Raw genomic sequence first — 13,708 nt, 5'->3', positions numbered from 1 at the left:
TCTTCGGTTCCTGTAAATGAGACTGTGAAGCCCTAACATTACTGCTATCACCTACATTTTAGCGGAGCTCGTCCCTTTTGCAAAATCATTCACAGCAATCCAAATTTCTGTGGAGTTTTTTTTTTGTTTTTGAGAATTATTTCAAAAACACTCTTCTTCTATATTCAATGACGATGAAAGCACCTACATCGCAAGATAACTTATGGGTCGCTGCTGGTAAATGTGAACTCCATTATATATTCAGGGGTTTTGTCTGATGATAATATTGACGTTTACTATTTTATTCTCGTTCTTTAATAGGTGATGGACAACTAGATCGGGTCAGAGTAAGTTCAGATCTAGCCTTTATAATTTAATCGATCTATAGAATTGACGTTGCCTCCTTTGTAGGAATTGATCGAAGTCGACAAAATTGATGTCAATAGTCATGATGAATTTGGATATACAGCCATGTTGGTATCAATGATTATTCATTTTTGATATGGAATTTGCAATTAATGCAGCAGACTTGACTTAATAGGCATGCTGCGGTTTCTTATAATCAAAAAGAAATTGTTGAATATTTACTCAAAAATGGAGCCAATGTTGATATTGAGGATTTTGATAAGGATACTCCACTTTATGTTGCAGAAACTGTAGAAATGGCCGAGCTTCTATTAAACAATGGTGCAGATCCCAAGCATAAGAATAAAGAAGGTATTACACCTGCCTTAACAGCACACGAAGAAGGATGGACAGAAGTAGCAGTTTTCTTAGCCAACAAAACAGGAGAAGAATTACCACAGGATGGTGAGGAACAAAATACTCTAGCTCATGTTGAAAGCGATGCTAAACCATCTACCTACGAAATCAGTGAAAAGGACGATGAAGCGCTTAATGAACTTACTACCAAAATGGAAGATCTTATCAATAAAGTTAAAGAGCAGGATGGTGTTCCAGATGAAGAAGAACTTAGAGAACTGGTGTACAAAATGTTGGTGGATGAAATGCAACGTGGCGCTACTGACAATAATGAGGAATCCTCACAAGTAAAGGAAGAGCAATAATATTCTTGCATAACTGAGATTTGTTGCTCATTTCAAGAACAGCAAAATACAGTGTTTTGGCTTCAATTTTACACTTGATACATATTTTTTTGGACAATGTATATCTATAATTTAGATAATTTTAAATTACTTTAGGATGAAATGGTATAGTATTCTTGGACGATTCATTGAATAAATAATTGGAGACATTATTTTGAAAGTCAGTGGACATTTTTCAATTTGATAGTGGCAATACGTTAAAGTACTACGAGACGTACTGAGTATTTTAGTGTGACACAGGTCCTATCAGCAATAGGTTCTTCCGCCACATAGACCACGGTTGTTGTTGTCAATCGTAATAAAAAATAAATGTTGTCAAATTCAAAGAATTTACAGAAGATAACTTTGACATCTTTCTTTTGATTTCCATCTTCTTCTTGTTATACTTCTTTCATACTTTCTTTCTTCATCCTGATAGCTACTACTCACCATGTACAAAGCCAAAATCTTGCAAAAAATCAAATCGGTGGCAGAAGCCCATAAGAAGAAAGTCAAAGATGAGTCCTTCCGTAAGTAACACAAGAGCGCGCTGCCACAAATAGGTTATAGTGGTAATCCTCAATTCATGTTTCGTATGACTAGTAAGCATCGAGTGCAAGGATTGCAAAACACGCGGACATTTCAACAAGGCATACCATGAATGCAAGTTTTACAAAGCAGTTTCTGCGCGTGATGGTAAGTATCATGCTCTCACTGCAAGACAAGTTTATGTTTGCTTAACGGAAATTTAGTTGGAAGTAGCGGCAAGAAACGTAAGCAATCAGCTACAATCAAGGAAGAAAAGAAGCAAGCAAAGAGAAAGAAGAAGCAAACAACTGGAGATATCAAGTGTATCAGTTGTGACTTACAGGGTCATTCCCTCGAATGGAAAAGTTGCCAAAGGTTATACAGCCCAACTCGAACAATTCTGTAAAGGCCTCGACTTCAAAAAGTTTGGCTTTAAGAGGTAAAACCTATAGAAGAACTTCTTCAGCAAAATTATCCCTAATAGTAACCACACCCGTATTTTTGCTTGTGTCATAGTCTAACTGCTTTGAAGGAAAGTTCTAATGTAATGTTTCAAAACATGGTTAGGTCGGACGGTTTTACTGTAGACTTTTTGTTCAGCCGCAAAAAGAAAACAAAAGAAGACATGACCATTCATAATCACACCTTGACTCTGGAAGATTTTTCTTATGACGAAGTACAAGACAATTACAGACCCGCTTTCCTTGATCCAGGGCGAAGATCTGTCTTCACAGCGACAATCGGACTAGATCATAACAAACATCAAGTACGCAGCTGCTCTACCAAGGAATATTATCATATGACCGGAAGTACCAGATACGCTGCAAAGCTGGAAAAGAAGAAAGCAGGCACACTTAAAATGATCGAAAGTGGCATACCAACCGCCAAAACTTCTATCATCGAACAACATGACCGTCATGTACAATATATGTTGCAGCACTTCGAAGCCTTGTTTTCTTTTTACGGCGAGAGAACTGCTGAAGACATATTTCGTTTATACCAGGGTCAAGAGCGTGCTGCCAACAACATGGTCAATTTGCTTATTATTGGAACCACAAAATACAATAAGCAATTGAGATTGAAGAAGAAGAAAGATCGAAGCAAGTGGCCAAAGAAGAATACCGACAGAATGGCCTTTTGTAAACGTAAAAAGAAGAAGAAGAAGAAGCAAAAGGTTCCAGAAGAGAGGGAAGAAGCAGATGCGAGATAAGTAAGCAATGTTCTAGCTAAGAAAGATAGGTAAGGTTTTTAAATGATAAGCAATTCATCCATTATTCGCAGAAATATTGATAGAACTCATGCTTCTACAGCAATTCCCTGAAGAACAAGTGGAAGCCTGAACCCTTTAGTGTAGGCGACACTAAAAAGATCCCTTTGATTGTAGTTGGTAATGGCATGTTCGGGAAGAGTGCAGTGCCCATCAAAGGCCATAAGACTGGTGTCGTGGGAGTTCTTTGGCGTGCCTTGAAGCGAAGAGAGGCTGCTGGCGATTTACTGACGATAACAATTGATGAATACAAAACCTCTCGAATATGCAATAATTGTCGTCCCAACAATCTTGAAGCATTGAAGACTGTTCCCGGCCAAAGTATCCTTGCCTGCAAAACCTGTTCGATACTTTGGAACCGGGACGTCAACGCTGCTAAAAACATGTTGGCAATTAGCGTTTCGATTTGGAAGTCAACGTGAAGGCCTGCGGAGTTTTCTAAAAAACCAAAATCACCCGCAACAACCACTTAACACCATCCTCTAATCGCCAGCACGAAGCTGGTTTGATTTTTGCAGGTAAGCGTCTCAATTTTTGTGTTGTACGATCTTGAAATTATAATTTAATTATCTCAAAAATTCATTTTTTTCGTCTAGTTATATTGCAGCTTCGTCTAAACCCAAATTAAAATAACTGTAGCCTTTACTTTTATTCTGTTTTGCTTTTTTTAGCCTTTGTCTTTTTACTCGGTTTTACTTTTACAACCTTCTTTTATTAACAAAACTGTAACTATATGGATAAATATCAAGTAAGCACCTTTTTTTTTCGGAAATAGTACAACTGTCTATCTTGTTCATTAATATGCATTTGTAATGCAATTATAAAGAAAATCGAAAAACTTGGTGAAGGTAAAATTACGACTAAACTATATACTGCTTTCGAGATCTTACATTCTTGTTCGATCAGGCACATACGGGATTGTCTACAAGGCACAAAACCGTGAAACGAACGAAGTGGTGGCCTTGAAACGTATACGTTTAGATAATGAAGAAGAAGGTGTAAGGATACTGAAATAGCAGTTGGTAGACCTCCATCGCTTCCTATTCTGCATTCTAAATCAGCAACGACTTTCTTATACCTTTAATAGGTCCCTTGCACAGCCATTCGAGAAATTTCTCTATTAAAAGAACTGAAGCATCCAAATATTGTCAGGTACACAGTTACAAACCACGTATATACATACGAATGTATAAGGTTTTTATTGAAATTGGATCTTGCAACCATTTGTGAGGAAATAGATTATATGACGTTTTGCATACAGAGAAAAAGTTGACGCTCGTTTTCGAATATCTCGATTCTGATTTGAAAAAATTTCTTGATTCATATGGTGGTGATATAGATGTGATTACTTTGAAGGTAAAGAGAAAAAGAAGATAGCAGTAGCTAGGATTGTCAGTGTGTAGTGTTAACAACAGTTTCCATACGGTTAAACTATACAGCAATTGATGTACCAGTTATTGAAAGGCATAGCATTTTGTCATGCTAATAGAGTTTTACACAGAGTAAGTGTTTTTTGTTATAGGAGCTCTACATTCGATGCAGTTTCACTGATTTTGTATCGATATTCTAGGATTTGAAACCTCAGAATCTTCTTATCAATAAGGTATATTTCATTTAAAAAAAAAAAAAAAAAAAAAAGATATAGAATGTTTAAGCCGTAATGAAACGAAAGAAACTGACAGGCTATGCATTATTATAAACAGAAAGGTGAACTGAAATTGGGTGATTTTGGTCTTGCTAGAGCCTACGGTATTCCTGTACGAAGTTATTCACATGAAGTAGTCACTTTGTGGTATCGTGCACCTGATGTTCTTATGGGCTCTCGTCAATACTCACAATCTATTGATCTATGGTCAGCGGGATGTATATTTGCAGAGATGGCCTCTGGAAGGCCACTTTTCCCCGGCAGCTCCATCGCCGATCAATTACAGAGAATTTTTAAAGTATTAGGCACACCAACAGAAGATAATTGGCCAAAGGTGACTCAGTTACCAGAGTATAAAGTAATTCATCACTAGATCAACCTCATAGAGGATATGTAAAGGATTATACTTTTCTCTGACACCTTCCTTGTATCTTTAGCGCGATTTCGAAATATATCCTAGTATACAGTTAGAAAGTCTACTTACAAAACTTGATCAAAATGGCATCGATTTATTGAAGGTATGGTGCGAAACTGTGCAATGCGAAATTAAAGGGAATAATGATTGATAAGAGCCATTATATTTTGTAGCGTCTGCTCGAATACCCGCCTGAAAAACGTATCACTGCAAGCGACGCCTTACAACGTGAGACAATTTGTTATAATAGAAAGCTAAGAGATACTTTGCTTTACTGACGGTTTTAATATTTACATAGATCCTTATTTCGATGATTTACGGAAAAAAGAAACACCCATAACAAATGATAGTAGCAATGTTACCAAGGAAAACAGTAAATAAAGAATCAAGGAAACAATGTCAAGCAGTTACCGATGATGCGATAATTAATCTTCCTCTTCACAACCCGTATCCACACACACTCATAACAAGTTATTGCGTACATTTCTCAAAACAACCTGTATACATAACTTTATTTATATACACAACTATAACTCATATCTATATTTCTTTCATTAACTTTCTTGAGAATGCTCTATTTCAGTCTATAATATTTTATTTTTTTTTCTTTTTTTCTCTTTGCCATCAATGACAACTTGCAGTTTTTTTTAGTTACGTACTAAAGAATAGACATAGTCAGCAATCGCTAAAGACGACGTTAAGCCTGGGCTTTCTATTCCCAGCAGCGTGAAAAAATTATCGAACCCTGTATCCAGCTCTTCTTTAATGACAAAATCGCGGAATGGCTCACCAGGACCTGCTAATTTGGGACGAATACCAGAAAAATCGGCATGGAGATTCTCTTTCTTTATGGAAGGCAAATAAGTCTGAATTGCATTTACAAATGCTTCCTTCTTTGTATCATCATCGGGGAAGTTATAATTATAAGGTGAGTCAATATATTGCACATCAGGCCCAAATTTGCTACGACCTGCTAGATCCAGAGTTAAATGCGTGCCCAGCCCACTGAGATTCTTTTCTGGGCATGGATAGATGAGATGTTTGACGGGAAGTGATTTGCCGTAAGCATAATAATGTCCTCGAGCATAATATAGTTTATAGTGTTGCTCACCAAGGAGCATGTTACTTATTTTATCAGCATGTAAGCCGCCTGAGTTGAAGACACGCTTAGCTAACACGAGTGACTCTTGATCTTGGGTCGTTAAATCCAACAAATAACCATTATTACCTCCAGTATTACTATATGTGCGAATGGCATTGACTTTTGTGCCTAGAACTACGTTTGCACCTGCTTGCGTTATTTGAAGCTCTAAATGATCCATGAACGCATGAGGATCAAAAATGCCTGTATTTGGGGAGACAAGGACAGAATGTGCTTTAATGTCTGGTTCTTGCTTATTTGCCTCGTTTTGGTCCAGAAAATGAGTCTCGACACCCAATTTGTTCGCCTTTTCGTGCAGGCTCTGAAGATATTGATGCTGCTCCTCATTCTGCGCTACTACCCATTTTCCAAGCCGTTTATACGGAATGTTCTCGGTGCATCTGAAAAGATCGTAAAGCATGCGGTTTCCTCGGATGCAGAGTTTTGTTTTCAAGCTATTTTCAGGATAATAAAGACCTGCATGAATGACCCCACTATTACGCGCACTGTAATTTAGTGTCGAATACACAGGGAAGCAAGCGTTTTTCTCACTTGTTAATACCAACCATTATCTCAATTACCGCGTTCGTGTTAAAAAAGTCCATATTACCTTGTCTCCTCGCCTATCCTTCCATTTTTATCTATCACCACAGTCGTCTCTCGTGGTCTTTCCCGCGTTATTTTCTCACCGATAGCTAAACCGATAACACCTGCACCTATAACCACGTTGTCAACTTGAATGTCTGGAGTCCTTGAAGTGGCGTAAGTTTTTCCAAATAGGGTTGGCCTTGCCAAATGACTTGCTCTATTCACCCAATTCTGCAATGTCATAATTAACATTGCTCATTCACAAGTAATGTACAAGCGATGAAATACCGTAAAAATTGGTGTGAGCAGCAAGAAAATTTAAGCTTTTTCTCCTGCAAGGTGAACCCCATCACTTTTTGTGATACTTTTTAACGGCTTTCAGCTAAGGAAGCATAACTTGCTGATGAACGATGGAAAAATAATCAAGGCTCTCGCTCGGTGAAGCGTCTCTATCGAGTATCATACTTATCGCTGCATCATATGACGAATTAACATTCAAAGTCAACACGATCGTATTGTATTCTGAAATTGCTACCTCAATAATAAGACACCATAAATCAATCATGCAGAGCATTGTTTTTTTTTTTTTAATTCTTTGTAGCTTCTACCCATTATACTTGTAAGGTATTATTTCGCACTTTTCTCAGCTGTAGTGCCAGTGCTTGCTGCTAGCATGAGATCATTAAGCTGCTTTCCTTCCCAACAGTATGTGCCGAAAAGAACATGTAGAAAGTAAACAGCATCAATAATTGAAGTGTCCGTCTTCGTGAAGGCAGTTTTTACGTTTGCAATAGTTGGAGTTTTCAAACCAGCTTCAGATGTTAGGTGATACAGCATATCTTCATTTGCAAAAGAGGAAATGTTTACAGCCGCAGTCTTTTCTTGATGCAGATCTATAAACTTAAATACGAAACAACTTGTTTAAATTTCATGCACAAACAGTTTCAATACAGATGAATTTGTCATAAAGCTTTTCATTATTCTAACAATGCACAGACATTCTTTTTATGGAAAGTTGGAAATGATATTCCCTCTTGTAATTGTACGTAATTTTGATATGCAGAATGTCGATCTCGAACGATTAAAGGACAGACTAACATGTTAATAATGTATGAATATGCTGTAACGTGTCAGGTAACCAAATATTTACAATGCTGATAGTATCTTTGTTCGAAATAAAGGCATAAATTTTTATTTGTATGAAGCATTTATCACGGCGTTTTTAATACACATTCGCGTACGCTGCAACAGCTCTCAGCATGTTACTTTCGTAGTAATGGTATTAGTGTTGTTACCGCTTAAAGATGATGGACTGCATTCATTGTCCTGGGCTTCATTTGTGATTGTATTACTTGAAACCTTATCGAGATGAGGCACCAAATGCATTTGTATACTATGAATATCTGCTGGTTTCATCTCTTTTTGGATTGTTGTAGTACTTGAAGGAAGAGAACCAGTGATATCAGCTGCTGCTACTGCAGTATTGTTGTTATTATTTGTCGTATAATAATAATGAACGCGCAAATGTCTACGCATGTTGCTATGGACACTGAAGCTTCTACCACAACCAGGATAGTGACATCGAAAAGGCTTTTCACCGGTATGTGAATATATATGAATCCGTAAGGAAGAAGGTCGAGAAAACGATTTTCGACAATGTTGACAATGATAACGATGAGTGCTGCTGGCATTATTTATTGTCGTCGTATGCGGGAAGATACTGATGGGTGATCGAGTAGTAGCAACGGGAGATTTAAAAGCAGGTTTTTGGTGAGCTTTCGGCTGCGGGCTTTTCTTTGTTACGATAGCTGCCATTGCTGGTAATTTTTGAATAGGTATTTTGTTGAGCTGTTCATCCTTTGTTTTTTTGGAAGGAGGAGTAGTAGTATTTGCCGCAGAAGGAAAGATTGGATTGTCGGGTGGAGGGTAATACGCTAGTCGCTGTTGTTGGTGACAATGAGAAACGGGCAATATGGGTGGCTCTGCATGATGCAATACAGTTGGTAGGTAACCAGAAGTGGTGTGTGCTCTAGCACGCTTACGGAAAGCGAATTGCATACTGTTTTCACAGAAAGCAGCAGTAGCCTTAAAGCATGCTGCTCTCTGATTTTCCTGCTGTAAGTGCACCAACAATTGTGACTGATGCTCCGTTTGCCGTAAGGTGTCACTATGCTGATCACGGCAATAATAAAACTGAAGAGGATGACTTTCATTGATTACAGTTGTTGGGTTAGCTGCTGCTGCTGCTGGCAGATGTAAGTACTGCTGCTGCTGCTGCTGCTGCTGCTGTTGCTGCTGCTGGACTGGATGATATAAGTGGAAAGGGACAATTTTATGGTTGTTCGTAGGAGTCACGGGTATCTCAACTGATGCAGAAACAGTACGTCGATGGGCTTTTTGTTGATAAAAGAAATTGTGATGATTATTGTTATGCTGTTGTTGATGTTGATGTGATAAACAACCACCTAACGGGAAGGATGATGACGATAGCTTTTGTAATGAAATGGCTGCTTCTATTGCTGCTGCCCCGTCTAAACCATTATTGATACCACGCTGCGTTTGGCGGGAGGGTGAAGCCTCACCTATCATAAATTAGTTATTAGGAGTGCTTCAAGCCTTATTGCCAAGTAATAAAGAAGTTAACATACCCTGATTGCTATTATGTAGTAAGCCTTCAAAAATGTTTTTGATGGACGGCAAGGATACTTTTTGCTGCTGTTGCTGATGTTGTTGGGTCATTTTTGTTAAGAAAAGTAATAAGAAGAAAAGAGGAGAGAAGAGCGAGTTATATATGTAACAAAAGTATAAATATGTGTAGATCAACAAGGTCAAATGATCTTTTTCTTTTTGTTTATTGCAGATCGATTATCTCTTTTCTCATTTAACATGAATTGTGTTCGCCGAGCTGTTTACATACGGAAGGATCTCCAGAATTTTACATCAAAAGTTGCGCAATTTGTCCCTTCTCCTTGTGTTATCGTATTGTGCCTAAATAACAAGCAAAGATGGGAAGAAAGTGAGACGGAAAAGTGTCAGATAATTTACTCCTGAATTCTTGACAGATTAAAGACTGCCATATTGCGTTACACCACTTCTCCCTACAGACTGCATGTCTTGATGATCACTATTACTTACATAATTGCAAATGAGCGCTCAAATTGTTTGCTAGCAATATAAAGCAAAATTTTATTCTTAATCTCAGATGCACACTCAAACACAGCAAGGCAAATACTAACTTAATGTAAGAACAAGCGTTGTCTACAACTGCAGGAAAATTTATAATAAATCCTTTAAAGTTACATCATAATATCGTTAGATACATTAATTAAACCCCCCCCCTAAAAGGTAACCGTAAGAAGGAATACTTTGTTGCGAGAGGTACAATCTACAAGTGTCTATAAATAAAAGCTTTTTTTTTTTTTTTCTTCTTTTTTTGCTTTCCTTCAAGTTGGTGAAATATTGTTGAAATTGTTTTTTGGTGAATGGCGATACATGTAAAATTGGAAGAAAATCTGAAAGAACAGCAGAGGCATACATCACTTAGTATTTGCATATGCCTTCACAATTATTATTAGAATACTTACAGTGAAATCAAAGAACAATGTGCCGCCACTGCCAAGTAACCAGGGATAATTAATCAACAAATAAGTGGGTTCCATTGAATCCAACATAATACTCTACAGTTTTTCAGATAAGTTGGAGAATCACTTAAAGCAAATCCAGTATTTCATATCAAACTTACCATGCAATAAGTAACATTGCCGATCACACTAAAAATAAACATGCACAAGCTAAGACCTTCAACACTCTCGTTTCGAAAGTTCTGCATGATCTGGGGTATACGGCTGGAACAGTAAAGGATAGCACTACCCCAGCCTAGCAGTTGCGGTAATAAATGCCATTGATTGAGATCTACTTCTTTTTGATTGGGTCCGAAGAAGAATAATGCGGATCCTGCGAGTAAGCCAACCCACATCAATATACTACATACGAAAAATAAACGAATGACACGACGTGTATTTGAGGATACTTCATTATCAAGCCGATTGTTCTTCTTCAGCAATGCACTGAATTCATTGTTGGATATAGTACTATTGCTTGTATAAGATGAACTGCTGCTGGAGGAGCTGTTGCTGCTACTGATAGAGCTACCGATATTATTACTACCGCCGATTTTACTATTGCTGGTATTATTGTTGAAGGTAGAGTAAGAGTTTGATTTAGAGGGTATTATTGTGGAAGATGAAGGTGTTGGATTTGAACTACTCTTTCTACTGTTATAAACGGTTTCTTCATTCTCATAGGAGCGTTTGCTATAGAACCTGCGGTAATAGATCACTTGTCCCATAATCAAACAATCCGCTAACAAATAATACATTGCTAGTAACAACTATAGCGTACCGTTGATTGAGAACATATAAATAGCCTCTCCTTTTTCCGAATCCAAATTGTAACAGTCATACCATTGTAAAAAGTAACTTCTCTAATACAGCACCCAGTAAATTGAGAATATCTCCAAAGATCCATAATAACAAGAATGTCACAGAGACTCCTTCTGTATTCTTACCAACATAGTTTTCGTAAAATTGCCTGTTTGGCAGAGCATTAAGCATTAAGTTGATCCACAGCTTATTCTTTCAAATATGAATATGTACATGATCCATGACTTACGGTGTAAAGACAATGATCCAACAAAAAATACTTAGATATCCAAATAATTTTGCAAGTGTCTCATTGTCCAGTAGATCAAGAAGCATTTGCAAGTAGAGTACGTTTCTTTCAACGAATGCGGTAAGTGTCGTGATCAAAAGCTACAATGAGGCTGATTTGAAGAATGTGTATAATTGATTACAATTGACTGTTGGAATCAGAAGAAGAAAACAGATTTGAATCAAAAAAAAAAAAAAAAAAAACTTTTCTGCCTTTGTGCTTTTTTTGATTCAGTCTATTATGGTTAGTGCTTTTTCTTTTTTTTTTTTCTTTTTTTTTTTTTTTTTCATTGCCAACAATGATAAAAAAAATTCCCCGCATTGATTGGAGCAAACCAATGGCTCGTGCCACAAAAATGAAAAGGTTCTTCAGTTTAAAGTTTTATCACGCTTGTTCCTACTGGAATTTTCATTGCAACCCCTTTGAAATGAAGGTGGTATGACCCTCGCACTCCAAGGGAAGACAGTGACACAAATATTATAATCTCACGGCTAATCAGGTTGAAAAGAGAGATATTATTAATGATGGGCCCAGAGAAGCTATTCCTGTATAAAATAATATCATATCAAAGCAAAATGACATTTGATGAAAAGCAATAAGGCATTTCAGTGAAAGAAAATTACAAATACGAATTTAATTAATCGTTAAGAATTATTTGTTAATTTTGCATTATTATCATTAGAATTATTAGTTGTTGAATTTGACGAAGGCTGGTATTGCTGGTGTATAGCATTGGTCTGCGGTATAGGTATGTCTTCTGGTGTGACATCAGGTTGCACTTTTATATAAATTGTTCCCAGTAACTTTAGCGCAATAGCGCGGCTTCTTAAACTTTCAGGCGATACAGAAGCATCTGTTAGGACCCGTTCGCACACCTCCCTTAAGACGCTCTCTACTTCCATTTTCGATCCTCTCCAAATGGCTTGGAAGCCCTACAATAACAGTTGGAAAAGACTTTTAGCAAATCTTTGCTGCTTCATTTTGTACTATCCACTCTTATAAAAAACTTCTTACTTTTTCAGCAGCTTGCGCTTCCAATTTCATTCGCTCTTCGTCTGTTAGAGTACCTTTTTCTTCCATCTTCTGTAAAACTGAAAAACTCGATTGAAGGTCCAGGGCAGATTTTAACGTTCCTACTGTTTCACTAAGAATATAGCCCTTCTCTTTCATGGAATGAAACATACGGCCTAGTCCAAACGCAATCCGTTTGTTCAAATGCTGCGTTGCTTTCAGTATATATGTATTTCCAATGGCATGCAATAACTCTATACCATGGCTTTCGTATTTCAGATCTTCTGCTTCAATTTGCATAATATTTGTAAAAGCAGCCACACGTGCTTCCTCGGATACATCAACCAGTTCGGTATAAAGACTCAGTTTGTTGATAAGTTTTTCTACTAAAGTGTTGATCCTTTTCTCCTTCAACTCGATTCGTTCTTGCTGCAACTGTTGACGTTTTAATTCGCGCTTGTGCTTTTCTTCAGGCGGAAGTGATTTGGGATCTAGCTGTTCTTCTTCTTCATGCTTTTCAAGCGCTTCTTTCATATCCTTGCCGATAGTAATCTCACCGATAATGTCGACAAATCGGTCTCCGCCGAAAGATTGTTTAAAGAAGTCTTCTGGGTCAACTGTATGTATAGAGCAGAAATGAGTGGTATGTAACTATGAAAAGAAGCTTGCCACCTCACTCTGTTACTTACCAAATCCTCCATCTGGACGTACACCGTTTTCCTCACCATATTCATTATACCTCTTACGAAGTACAGGATCAGATAACACTTGATATGCTTCAGATATTTTGATAAACTGGGACAAAAAATCATATCAACTTAAAGACGCATCAATCATTTGAAGTTTTTTCCTGACCATGCTTTTACCTTTTGTTCCGCCTCAGGATTGTTCAGATTTTTATCGGGATGATACTTTATTGCTAATTTTCGATATGCTTTCTTTATATCATTATCAGTGGATTGTGGTGACACACCTAACACATCATAATATTCTGTAGAGACTGGATTTTGATCTGACAGAAAGAATAACTTACCCATAAGCCACAACAAGCTTCTGTTGCTATTAAATTGAAAGATACTACATACCTGTTCCTCGCTTATTGTTTGTCCATTTTTTTGAAAAGTTTGACTTTTTCCTTTTGTCATCTACTTCATCTTTTACTTTTTTGCCGGTAGAGTCCACCTCTACAGTCGAAATGGTCCGGCATGACCAACATTCTACGTTGACAAAAGTATTCTTTGTACCCACTGCAGGTAAAAACTCAAGCGGTTGTGTACAATGCTTGCATATTGTCTGTATGTATGGTTCTGGTTTCCGGGAGGGGTATGCCATGCTTTAT

General features: G+C 37.4%; 8 protein-coding genes across 8 annotated transcripts; 4 read left to right on the top strand and 4 right to left on the bottom strand.

Annotated features, from left to right (window-relative positions):
* Positions 1 to 149: 149 nt before the first annotated feature.
* BDF20DRAFT_843960 (ankyrin repeat-containing domain protein) lies at positions 150 to 1,323 on the top strand. The gene is made up of 4 exons (XM_053079591.1): positions 150 to 216; positions 301 to 326; positions 391 to 452; positions 521 to 1,323. Exons 1-4 carry the CDS (start codon positions 168 to 170, stop codon positions 1,044 to 1,046), a joined length of 663 nt encoding a protein of 220 aa, XP_052940566.1. The 5' UTR covers positions 150 to 167; the 3' UTR covers positions 1,047 to 1,323.
* A 288-nt stretch (positions 1,324 to 1,611) lies between these two features.
* Positions 1,612 to 1,998, top strand: BDF20DRAFT_843956 (uncharacterized protein; the record flags this gene model as incomplete). Its single annotated transcript, XM_053079590.1, has 3 exons — positions 1,612 to 1,636; positions 1,668 to 1,760; positions 1,817 to 1,998. Coding segments are annotated over 3 exons (300 nt in total), but the record flags the coding sequence as incomplete, so codon positions are not given.
* A 218-nt stretch (positions 1,999 to 2,216) lies between these two features.
* Positions 2,217 to 2,531, top strand: BDF20DRAFT_843954 (uncharacterized protein; the record flags this gene model as incomplete). The annotated part of the gene is made up of 1 exon (XM_053079589.1): positions 2,217 to 2,531. A coding segment is annotated over one exon (288 nt), but the record flags the coding sequence as incomplete, so codon positions are not given.
* A 1,061-nt stretch (positions 2,532 to 3,592) lies between these two features.
* BDF20DRAFT_909106 (protein serine/threonine kinase) lies at positions 3,593 to 5,300 on the top strand (the record flags this gene model as incomplete). Its single annotated transcript, XM_053083551.1, has 11 exons — positions 3,593 to 3,607; positions 3,686 to 3,707; positions 3,766 to 3,857; positions 3,947 to 4,011; positions 4,098 to 4,215; positions 4,299 to 4,361; positions 4,430 to 4,462; positions 4,563 to 4,862; positions 4,942 to 5,022; positions 5,093 to 5,147; positions 5,218 to 5,300. The coding sequence occupies 11 exons, from the start codon at positions 3,593 to 3,595 to the stop codon at positions 5,298 to 5,300; spliced, it is 927 nt and encodes a 308-aa protein (XP_052940563.1).
* A 258-nt stretch (positions 5,301 to 5,558) lies between these two features.
* Positions 5,559 to 7,055, bottom strand: BDF20DRAFT_35076 (FAD dependent oxidoreductase). The gene is made up of 2 exons (XM_053075255.1): positions 6,671 to 7,055; positions 5,559 to 6,566 (listed from the first exon to the last, which is right to left on the bottom strand). Exons 1-2 carry the CDS (start codon positions 6,898 to 6,900, stop codon positions 5,567 to 5,569), a joined length of 1,230 nt encoding a protein of 409 aa, XP_052940562.1. The 5' UTR covers positions 6,901 to 7,055; the 3' UTR covers positions 5,559 to 5,566.
* A 1,105-nt stretch (positions 7,056 to 8,160) lies between these two features.
* On the bottom strand, positions 8,161 to 8,322 carry BDF20DRAFT_790787 (uncharacterized protein; the record flags this gene model as incomplete). Its single annotated transcript, XM_053076191.1, has 1 exon — positions 8,161 to 8,322. A coding segment is annotated over one exon (162 nt), but the record flags the coding sequence as incomplete, so codon positions are not given.
* Positions 8,323 to 9,807: 1,485 nt separating this feature from the next.
* BDF20DRAFT_843898 (PQ loop repeat-domain-containing protein) lies at positions 9,808 to 11,534 on the bottom strand. Its single transcript, XM_053079588.1, has 5 exons — positions 11,320 to 11,534; positions 11,112 to 11,238; positions 10,391 to 11,038; positions 10,233 to 10,325; positions 9,808 to 10,160 (listed from the first exon to the last, which is right to left on the bottom strand). Exons 1-5 carry the CDS (start codon positions 11,403 to 11,405, stop codon positions 10,092 to 10,094), a joined length of 1,023 nt encoding a protein of 340 aa, XP_052940560.1. The 5' UTR covers positions 11,406 to 11,534; the 3' UTR covers positions 9,808 to 10,091.
* Positions 11,535 to 12,002: 468 nt separating this feature from the next.
* BDF20DRAFT_811898 (X-domain of DnaJ-containing-domain-containing protein) lies at positions 12,003 to 13,406 on the bottom strand (the record flags this gene model as incomplete). The annotated part of the gene is made up of 4 exons (XM_053076733.1): positions 12,003 to 12,290; positions 12,373 to 12,986; positions 13,059 to 13,164; positions 13,236 to 13,406. The coding sequence occupies 4 exons, from the start codon at positions 13,404 to 13,406 to the stop codon at positions 12,003 to 12,005; spliced, it is 1,179 nt and encodes a 392-aa protein (XP_052940559.1).
* Between the last annotated feature and the right edge of the window lie 302 nt (positions 13,407 to 13,708).

This window comes from Mycotypha africana (assembly GCF_025528875.1).
Source record: "Mycotypha africana strain NRRL 2978 chromosome Unknown BDF20scaffold_1, whole genome shotgun sequence".
Taxonomy (NCBI): domain Eukaryota; kingdom Fungi; phylum Mucoromycota; class Mucoromycetes; order Mucorales; family Mycotyphaceae; genus Mycotypha; species Mycotypha africana.
Note: the sequence above shows the minus strand (reverse complement) of the source record. Positions and strands in the feature narration are given on the sequence as shown.

Coding starts and splice junctions, on each gene's coding strand:
- BDF20DRAFT_843960 (XM_053079591.1), top strand. CDS start 168: ATGACGATGAAAGCACCTACATCGCAAGATAACTTATGGGTCGCTGCT. Junction 217..300: donor TAACTTATGGGTCGCTGCTG/GTAAATGTGAAC, acceptor GTTCTTTAATAG/GTGATGGACAACTAGATCGG. Junction 327..390: donor GACAACTAGATCGGGTCAGA/GTAAGTTCAGAT, acceptor CCTCCTTTGTAG/GAATTGATCGAAGTCGACAA.
- BDF20DRAFT_35076 (XM_053075255.1), bottom strand. CDS start 6,900: ATGTTAATTATGACATTGCAGAATTGGGTGAATAGAGCAAGTCATTTG. Junction 6,567..6,670: donor AGGATAGGCGAGGAGACAAG/GTAATATGGACT, acceptor ACTAAATTACAG/TGCGCGTAATAGTGGGGTCA.
- BDF20DRAFT_843898 (XM_053079588.1), bottom strand. CDS start 11,405: ATGCTTCTTGATCTACTGGACAATGAGACACTTGCAAAATTATTTGGA. Junction 11,239..11,319: donor TGGATCATTGTCTTTACACC/GTAAGTCATGGA, acceptor TCTGCCAAACAG/GCAATTTTACGAAAACTATG. Junction 10,326..10,390: donor GCAATGTTACTTATTGCATG/GTAAGTTTGATA, acceptor GAAAAACTGTAG/AGTATTATGTTGGATTCAAT.